The sequence below is a fragment of the Crocuta crocuta genome, unplaced genomic scaffold (assembly GCF_008692635.1).
Source record: "Crocuta crocuta isolate KB4526 unplaced genomic scaffold, BGI_CrCroc_1.0 scaffold430, whole genome shotgun sequence".
Classification (NCBI taxonomy): domain Eukaryota; kingdom Metazoa; phylum Chordata; class Mammalia; order Carnivora; family Hyaenidae; genus Crocuta; species Crocuta crocuta.
The window spans coordinates 3,048,831-3,057,542 of record NW_027527934.1 but is presented as its reverse complement, the minus strand read 5'-3'; the positions used below and the strand labels follow the sequence as shown (position 1 = coordinate 3,057,542).

General features: G+C 51.4%; 1 protein-coding gene across 1 annotated transcript in view; it reads right to left on the bottom strand.

The window, feature by feature from the left end:
* Positions 1-730: 730 nt before the first annotated feature.
* The window catches only part of TCF7L1 (transcription factor 7 like 1), a 156,067-nt gene continuing 148,085 nt past the window's right edge, over positions 731-8,712 (bottom strand). Inside the window, exons 6-13 of the mRNA XM_077751898.1 lie at positions 7,763-7,895; positions 6,575-6,677; positions 6,189-6,272; positions 5,337-5,480; positions 4,483-4,642; positions 4,291-4,398; positions 3,245-3,320; positions 731-2,128 (exon numbers count right to left, since the gene is read on the bottom strand). Of these exons, the coding sequence (XP_077608024.1) occupies positions 1,695-2,128; positions 3,245-3,320; positions 4,291-4,398; positions 4,483-4,642; positions 5,337-5,480; positions 6,189-6,272; positions 6,575-6,677; positions 7,763-7,895 (1,242 nt within the window). The 3' untranslated portion in view covers positions 731-1,694. The remainder of the gene's footprint in view (positions 2,129-3,244; positions 3,321-4,290; positions 4,399-4,482; positions 4,643-5,336; positions 5,481-6,188; positions 6,273-6,574; positions 6,678-7,762; positions 7,896-8,712) is intronic.

The following is an 8,712-nucleotide window of genomic DNA, read 5'->3' as shown; positions in this document are numbered from 1 at the left end:
CCATGAACCGCGAGATCATGACCTAAGCGAAAGTTGGACGCCTAACTGACTAAGCCACCCAGGCGCCCCTAATTGTATACTTTAAGTGAGTAGATTGCATGTCATGTAAATTATAGCTCAATAAAGCCATTAGACAAGAAATTAATGGTNGACCCTCCCCTGCTCACACTGTCTCTCTCTCTCTCTCAAAAATAAAAAATAAAACATTAAAAAATTAAAAAAAAAAGAAATTAGTGCTAGGTACCATGCAAAACTACAAAAGGACCCCTGTTACACCTTGGCAATTCTTTTTTTGTTTTAATTTTTTTATAGTTTATTTTTGAGACAGAGACAGAGCGTGAGCGGGGGAGGGGCAGAGAGAGAGAGGGAGGTACAGAATCCGAAGACAGGCTCCAGGCTCTGAGCTGTCAGCACAGAACCCGATGCAGGGCTCAGACCCACGATCTGGGAGATCATGACCTGAGCCGAAGTCGGACGCTCAACCGACTGAGCCACCCAGGCACCCCACACCTTGGCAATTCTAAAATACATGAAAATAAAGATTCCTCTCTTTGGATCTCAGTTACTAATACTGACTGGTCTCTGTACATTTGAGGCTGAAAGTTGGGTTGCATTTTTCCGTTGGCCATGTTTTCATATTCTCCCCTGCCTGGGCCCGCAAAATCTAGCACAGGGCTTGGTATGAAGATGGGGGCTTGATGCAACAGAAGGACTAAAATACTCAGAAAAGGTCTTGCAACTGCAATTTTATTTTCTTTTGTGAAAATAAACAACTGGAAGTTTAAATTGCTCCAAAAAACCCCATAAAAACAAAAAGAATACACACAGAAGAAGCATGTGAGGTGATAGGGGAGGGAGGAGGGAGTTTCGACCTTTGGCAGATTGTGCTAGCACTGACCCAGGGGACAAGAGCCAGGCCTTGGGGCCAGGTCTCGTCTGCCACTCTGGGACCATGAGAAGAGGTCTGGACTGGTGAGGGGGTGGCACAGAGACTTCTTCACCGAGGAAGTGGCAGGCACTCTGAATCCCTTTAAATGTGGGGGAAGAACCATTTCAGAGGACCTGTTTTCCCACCAAAAGCTGGAGGTTGTTGGGTTAGGGCCCACTGGGGAAAAAGGGATGCTGGTGGAGACAAATCAGGCAAAGGTGGCTTCTCAGGTGATGACAGCCTTACACTGGGCAGAGGACGAAGGTGAAGGCAAGAGCCCATGGAGTCAAGCAAAGGAGAAAAACTTGGTGAGGGAAAAGAATGTCCAGGAACAGGCTCTAGATGAAGAGGCAGCAGGCTAGAGGTCCAGCGATGGCCAACATGCGCACTGGGAAGGGCGGGGGCCACGAGGGAGCCAGGAGAACAGGGAGCAGGGCAGAAAGTGAAAGAGGTAGCGAGGAGGGGGTCTTCTGCCCAGGCCCATCCACCACTGCACATACAGGAAGAATAACACGCTACTTTTCAGTTCTCTTTCTCTTAAAGTTTTTTTTTTTGTTGTTTTGTTTTGTTTTTTAAAAAAGCCTTAAGATCAGCTACTGGTTACATCTACAAAATGTAAAGTGCTGTTGTTACCAGTCACTTTACAGAACAGTTCAGAGTGGTCAAATATTGACCAATAAAGTTTCCTTTTTTGTTTTGTTTTGTTTCTTCTGAATCATTACTACTCGACGAGTCACTTGACAGCCTGCATAGGTCAGGGGGCAGCTCAGTGGGCCGACTTGGTAACCAAAGAAAGAGGCTGGGCCTGGAGGACCGGGAGGGCCTGGTGGGCATGGAGCGCGGCCGGGAAGGAGTGGGGAGAAGTCAGCAGAGCTGTGGGCAGGGACCCGAGGGGGAGGGGCCGGGAGAGGAGTGGGGGCTGGCTGCCCATCTGGCCAGAGGAGGTGGCTGTCGCCTTTGCTGACAGGAAGGCGGCCGAGTGTAGAGCCAGCTGGGCCCGGCTCTCCGGCTTGGTGGTGAGAGAGAGGGGCTGGGCTTGCTCCGAGTGGGTCGCAGCAGGGGCAGCCGGTGACGCCAAGGCTGCGGAGGGGGTAGCCGGGGAGTCGAGCATGCTGCCGTGGGAAGAGGCAGGGCTGTCACAGGACTTCTCGGGGGGCAGGTACTGAACGCATGGCTTCTTGCTTTTGGAGGCCAGAGCACCTGCGGGGGAAAAACACACGAGAGGCTGAGTAGCTAGTGGCTGTGGGTGAGGCGGGATGCAAGGAGGGGGGGAAGGGAGGGCCTGAAGTTACATCTGAGGCTTTCCAGACTAGGAAGCTGCATTCAGGGACCCCTAGAACACCGAGGTGGGGCAATGTCAAAATGACAAAGACCTATTCGGTATCTGACAGGAGGGAAAACAGCTCAGTCTATCACACCATCACCTTCCCTGCCTAAATCTTGCCACTTTGAGAGACAGATCTCCATTCAATATGCTTTAAAATCTTGCCTCAGGTTGTTGTCAGAGCAGGCGCAGCACCTGGCAAGCAGGGAGGTGTACAGTGGTTTGGCAGCATGTGCCTACTTTACTTATGTGTCCTCCTGTGTAGATGAATGTACAGATTATATAGATGGAAGAAAAGGAAGAGAAAGAGAGAAAGGGAGAGAAAAGAGAGACTATACACGCTGGTAACAGCTGCTCTACACTTGTCCAGAAGTGAGCACGCGGTGAGGGGCATGCCCTCAGCGCCTGTCACCACGTGAGCATCTCTGTGCCAGGTGTGATCATGGTGTGGAAAGACAGAGCACCTCATTTTGGCACAAAGTGGCCCCCATACCAAGCAAACTCTTTGGGCGTTCGACCAACCAAACCTTGCAGGAAACCCGCTTCTGCTGGATTCACAAATAGGTGGTATGTCAGGCTCTACTGTGCCCCCTTCCGGAGGGAATGCCAAAGGTCATTTCAAATATCTCCAGTGTTTACCTCATACACTGATTTGAGAACCCTCAAATAAGATGCTTTCAACTCTGTTGAAAAGAAAAGTGCTTAGCCTTTGAAGTGGGAAAGTGCTGGGATCAAATCCTGCCTCCGCCATTTTATAAGTGGAATGACTGGGAAGACCCAACTTCTCAGAGCCTCTTAATCTGTCATCTTTAAAAAGGGGATGATAACACCCACATGGATATGCAAGAGGATCCCAAGAGGCAGAGGCCCCGAAAATGGCAGCTATTACGGAACAGCTCTTTCGCTGTACCCTTTCGAGATCCAGGAACGATGCACAGGCAGGTGCCACTGTGACGGCGGGAAGAAGAGCCAGCACCTTCCTTTGGACTCACCCTCTGTCTCTTGGACTTGCTGCTGGGACTGTGTCTGTGACAGCTGCTTCTCTCTCTTCCTCTTCTTTTTCTTACCCTGAAAATTATGGCCACAGAAAGAGGTAAGTAGGGACAGCTCTTTAGGGGGACTCTCAGATACGAGGTGGAGGAGAGAAGATACTGCCCAATACTGCTCTTGGCGCTGAGTGAGAAGCTAGGGCTGGAGGGGAGGTCACTCGGGTCACACACCCCACAGAAGCCTCTGAGGAGGCAGAATGAGCCTTCCTGGAATGTGCCCGCCCTTCCCCATTCAATTCTTCCCTCCAGCCTGGTGTCCTGGCCTTCTTGGAAGGCCTCACCCTTCAGTGCCCTTGGGCACTGCTCCGATGTGGTTCTCGACCTTTTTGAGGGGACTCCGGCCCTAGTGAAAATCTAAGACAGCTCTGAAGCCTCTCACCAGGAAAAAAAAAAAAAAAGCAAATAAGAACAGACATACAAAAAAATCTGTCTAGTTTCAAAGAGTTATTAGAAAGGCCAGCTGAGGTGGCTCAGTCAGTTGAGCATCTGGCTCAGGTCATGATCTCACAGCTCATGGGTTCGATCCACACATTGGGCTTTGTGCTTGACAGAGCAAAGCCTGCTTTGGAGTGTCTGTCTCCCTGTCTATCTGCCCCTCCCCTGCTCACACTCTCTCTTTTAAAAATAAACAAACATTTAAAAAAAAAAAAAAATGCCAGCTGAAGCTCAGACATTGTTCTCCAAGCCCCAGGTTCAGAACCCTTGACTGGCGACACCCTCACCACCAGAGCCAGAACATGACTCGCCCTGCGCCCTGAATTATGATCTCAAAGGCTGAATGCATCTCAAATGAGAGGGTATAAATTTACCTTGGTTCTTTGGACACCAAAACCATGTCCTTGTTGACCTCCCGAGAATTAAACTGCCTTCCTTATTTGTAGAGCAGTATAGCCTTCTCCCTGGCCTTGAGAGTCGTCTATAAACATCACCACGCCCCATTCCCCGCTTCTTCTGGCAGGTGCTGCCGCCAGGGCCAAGGGGGCACTTACGTAGTTGTCCCGGGCTGACCACGTCGGGTAGAGCTGGGAGTGAAGTTGCCGCTCCTTCCGGGCCAGTTCATAGTACTTGGCCTGTTCTTCTCGGGACAGGTTGTGCCACTGCGGAGAGAGGGTCAGATGACAGGGAGCAGGGAATGCGGGGGATGCTGTCCACGCAGCCTGGGGGGCACGGGCGGATCGTACCTTTCTTCCCAGGATTTGGTTAATGGCCGCACTCTCCTTCAGCGTGCACTCGGCCACGACCTTGGCCCTCATCTCCTTCATATATAACATGAAGGCATTAAGAGGCTTCTTCACGTGGGGTTTCTTTTCTTCCTCCTTTTTCACCGTAACTGGTGATTTCCTGGGGAGTCACAAAGCTGTAGGTTAGCCCGAGTCAGCGGTCACCCGGGTCACTCGACCTGCAGTCCATGCCCCTCACGAGTGCCTGCAGGGAGGAGGGATGGCCGGCTCTCATCCGTTCAAGTTGCCACAGCTGTTTGTAGCCCGAGCCTCTCCCACAGTAGCTCTCAGCCTTGGGCTGACCCCAGGCCATAGTCTATGAAAGGCTCCTGAGGAAGGAGCAGAGGGGCTGGAGAGAGGCGCCCGTCACAGGTGACAGCGCGGAAAGGGGACAGGGCACTTTGGGCAGAAGCAAGAGGGGGCGATTCCCGCCATGAGGAGCTGACTTTGGCTTTCCTGCCATCTTTATGGCCCAGTGGATACAGTGCGGGCCTTGCTGGTAGTCCCAACTCTGCTGCCAGTCCGCTATGGACCTGGAGAAAACCCTCCCTTCAGGGCTCACATGTTCATGTGTCTGGGGTGGGGGGCGGGAGGAAGCCAAAAACATTCTCAGGTCCTCTTTCAGCCTCTAAATCCTGCCTGTAAAACTCTCCTTACTGTGAGACAAGATGTCTGAGAGGACAGGAACACAGAGAGTCAAAGGTATGGCTAAGGGAGGCTGGTGGCTGCCTGCTAAATGCCACCAGGGAGAAAAATGGGTGGTCTCTGCCACTCGGAGACTGGCCACCGTCCCAAGCAGGTCGCCTGATACTCACGCGCTCACGGCGGGGCTCAGGCTGGGGGGCGCTGGCTCCTGCTTGACGATGGGGGAGACGATGGCGGGGTGGGGAATCCCTGAGGTGGGCAGACCAGGATGGGCCGGAGCCACCATGTGAGGAGAAAACCGACTGGAAACCAGGCTGTGTATCGGGGAAACAAGTGACAACACAGGGGATCAGGCTGAATGCTGGTCACCCAGCAGAGGACACAGTGGCTGGCTGCCTTTATGGCAGAGCTGTGTAAATACCTCTGCTATGGCAGACTTTGAGGACTGGAAGCCCATTCACTGACGCTGACGGAACCAGGTTTGGGAAACACCCAACCAACCTCCCCTTCCCACACAAACCCACAGGACTTCTGTCTTTGGTACTGGACGCAGGCAGGCTGAAAGCGCAAAAGAAGGTGTGCAGGTCAGACGCCAGGGTCCACAATGGGGACATTAGGATATATGCTGTGGGTTTCACTTCCTTTGTGACCAGACGTACCACCGTCAGGTAGATCCGGCCTCTGAGACAGAAGCCCCCTTTACTCTTCCCTCTCCTCACATCATTTCAGGATAAACTAAGCTTCTCCAGTGTCTGGCTTCAGTGCCACAAAGCCCAGCACGCGGGGGGGGATGTGCAATTCTTCCCTTAGATGGGAAAAGAACGAGCCGAGTCTGTGGTCTCCATTCCGACCATACAGTATGTACGGGGAGGCGCCTTAGCAAAGACGGGTGGGGAGGAGCCCATGCATCCCAGTTTAGGGCCAAGAGAAAGCTCTTCAGGGTCACAAATGACAAGGACACTAGTAGAGGACCGTTCTCTGCAAGGGAACTTCATGCTCACAGCCCCAGTCCCGGGACTCACCTGGACATTGAGGCGTTCATGGCGAGGGCAGGGTAGGGGTGCCGGAAGCCACCAGGAGGAAGAGAGTACATGGGCTGTCCTTGCCTATAAGGGCCGGGAGCAAGGAAATCGGGTCAGCATGTTGGCTGCAATGGGACTGTTCAGGACAGGGAAGGAGAGGGGGCTGGGAAGAAAGGATGATAAAGGGCAGGAAGTAGGAAGTATGAACAGGGAGCCAGCTGCCTGAGGGAGAGAAAGGAGGTCTGCACTGTGGGCTTTGATGAGAGGGCTCCACTGTGGCAGGTGGGGGTGCTGCACACAGACCCCCCAGAGCACGCTGGAGGCACAGGAGGCAGAGCACGGCATGAGGAAGGAAGGAGGGTAAGAAAGTCTGCGAGTTTCCTTACTGTGGGACGAGCCAGCCGAGGGGGTGGGGGATTTGTCCGACAGCTCCAGGAGACAGTGGGTAATATGGAGACAGCTCTGATGGGTGAGGGGGCCGGGGGATTCCTGCTTCAAAGAGACATGTGTCAGACTGTCCCCTGGCCCTACCAAAGCACCTTAAAATAACATCACATGGGAAGTCCCATGCCCCATGTCCCCGAGTGTGCTGGAGCATGGAAGGCCTTTCATTGTCCTTGCCCTCTGTCATCTCCCCAGCTCTGCTGGCTGGTCAGTCAAGGACATGTTCAAGGAAGGCAGGACCAACACAGCTTCTCTCTGGCTACATGGATCCCACCTCTGTCAGCAGGAGTAATTTCCAGCTGCTGACATAGGAGTCATCCAAGAAAGGGGCCGGAAATCCCGGGATGAGAGACCCCAGACATCCCCCAGAGTCGTCAGCGAACTACCCCTTTAGAAAACCTGCCTCGTTCACGGAGAAGGGAACTCTGGATTTCTAGTCCACTTTTGTCCTCCTCATTATTTGTAAGTTACAGTAACTGTGATTTCCTTAAAGAGGGGCTCCAAAAATGCTTTGAGCCACCACAACTCTGGGAATTCGATGAGGCTATGTTTCCTTAAGATGGATAGTTTTGGTGAGCAATTCAAAAAAAAGAAAAGGGGGGGAGGGGGGAGAAGGGAAAGGGAAGAGAGGAAAGATGCCAGCTCAGCCTTACTGCTTTATAGCTATACTTAGATGTGTCTGGCTAGACTGGTTATTCTATTTGAAAATGTTCAGTGTAAGGCAATGGTCTGGGTTTAGGGAGGCACAGCCTCCTGCTGGGCTAGAGTTCAAGGTCAATGAAAAATATCCCCTCCCCTTCCAGCTCATTGTACCCCCAAAGTACTAAGAGAGTCTAAAGAATCAATGGCAGAATGGTGCCATCGCCTTACTGTGGAGCCAGGTGGTATATATTGCCTCATAGAAATTCCTTTAATCCTCTCAATGCCCTGATGATGTGGAAGGGACATAGGAGAAGGATGAGAAAACTGAAAGAGCTAATGTCAGTGGGCAGGGGTATGGGCTCTTGGGAGTTGAAGACATGACCTGAACCCACGGCTGCCTGATTCCAGGGCCATTATGTTCCCCAAGAAGACATGCCGGCACCACCGAAGCTCTGCCCGGGGGCCAGCCTGGGCGGCAGATGACTCACCTGTCTTTGGATCGATCTCTGGGGAGAGATGTGTGGGAGGGGAGCCAGGGGAGAAGTGGTCGTTGCTGTAGGTGATGAGGGGCGTCAACGGGTGCATGTGATGCGGGGGCTGAACAACAGGAACTTTATTAGACTGAAAGACAGAGAGAAAAAGACTAGGCATGGTTGCCAAGGAGACAGAGAACACAATCTGCTGTTATTTACTGTGTCCAATATGTGCCAGGTATTTTCCATGCAAAAGCCCATCCAGCCCTCAGACAGCTCTGGAAAGAAAGTAGCAGTCTACACAGCAGGGCAAGAACCAACAGAATTAGAAGAGGGATTATACCCACCCTCTAACACACCTACTCTTTAAAACAACATTTATTTACTCCATGTATGCTGTGTGTTGTTAACTGCTATATATAGGCTATTGAATTATCAGCAGTGCTCTGTGTTATCTCAGTGAAGTTTAAAAGGTTCAACACACGCTTTCCAAATAAATTTCATAGAAATAGTAGCCCACAAGTTCAAGTCTGAGACTGGGAACAGACCAGTGGGGAACTGTCACCATCAGACCTCATGGAACCAGCTGTCATGTTCAGGCTTTACAGACACAATCCAAGAGCACTTGAAACAGGTCTCCCTGTAGCACTTCAAACATGGCTAACCTAATTACCACATTTCCTTTGAAACACCAGCAAATGCAAGAAGTACCATTATTTTATAGAACTGTTATGAAGGAAAAAAACACTGGCATGCCATTGGTACATCCTGACTTCACAGATTTAAAATGGGAAAAACCTGTGTGTCCTAGGGTTGGTAAACAGAATTAAATTGTTTTAATCCAATCTGAGTTAACAATAAGGGGTTTATTATTTAAATTTTTTAAAATGTTTTATTTATTTCTAGGAGAGAGAGAGAGACAGCGTGAGCAGGGGAGGGTCACAGAGAGAGGGAGACACAGACTC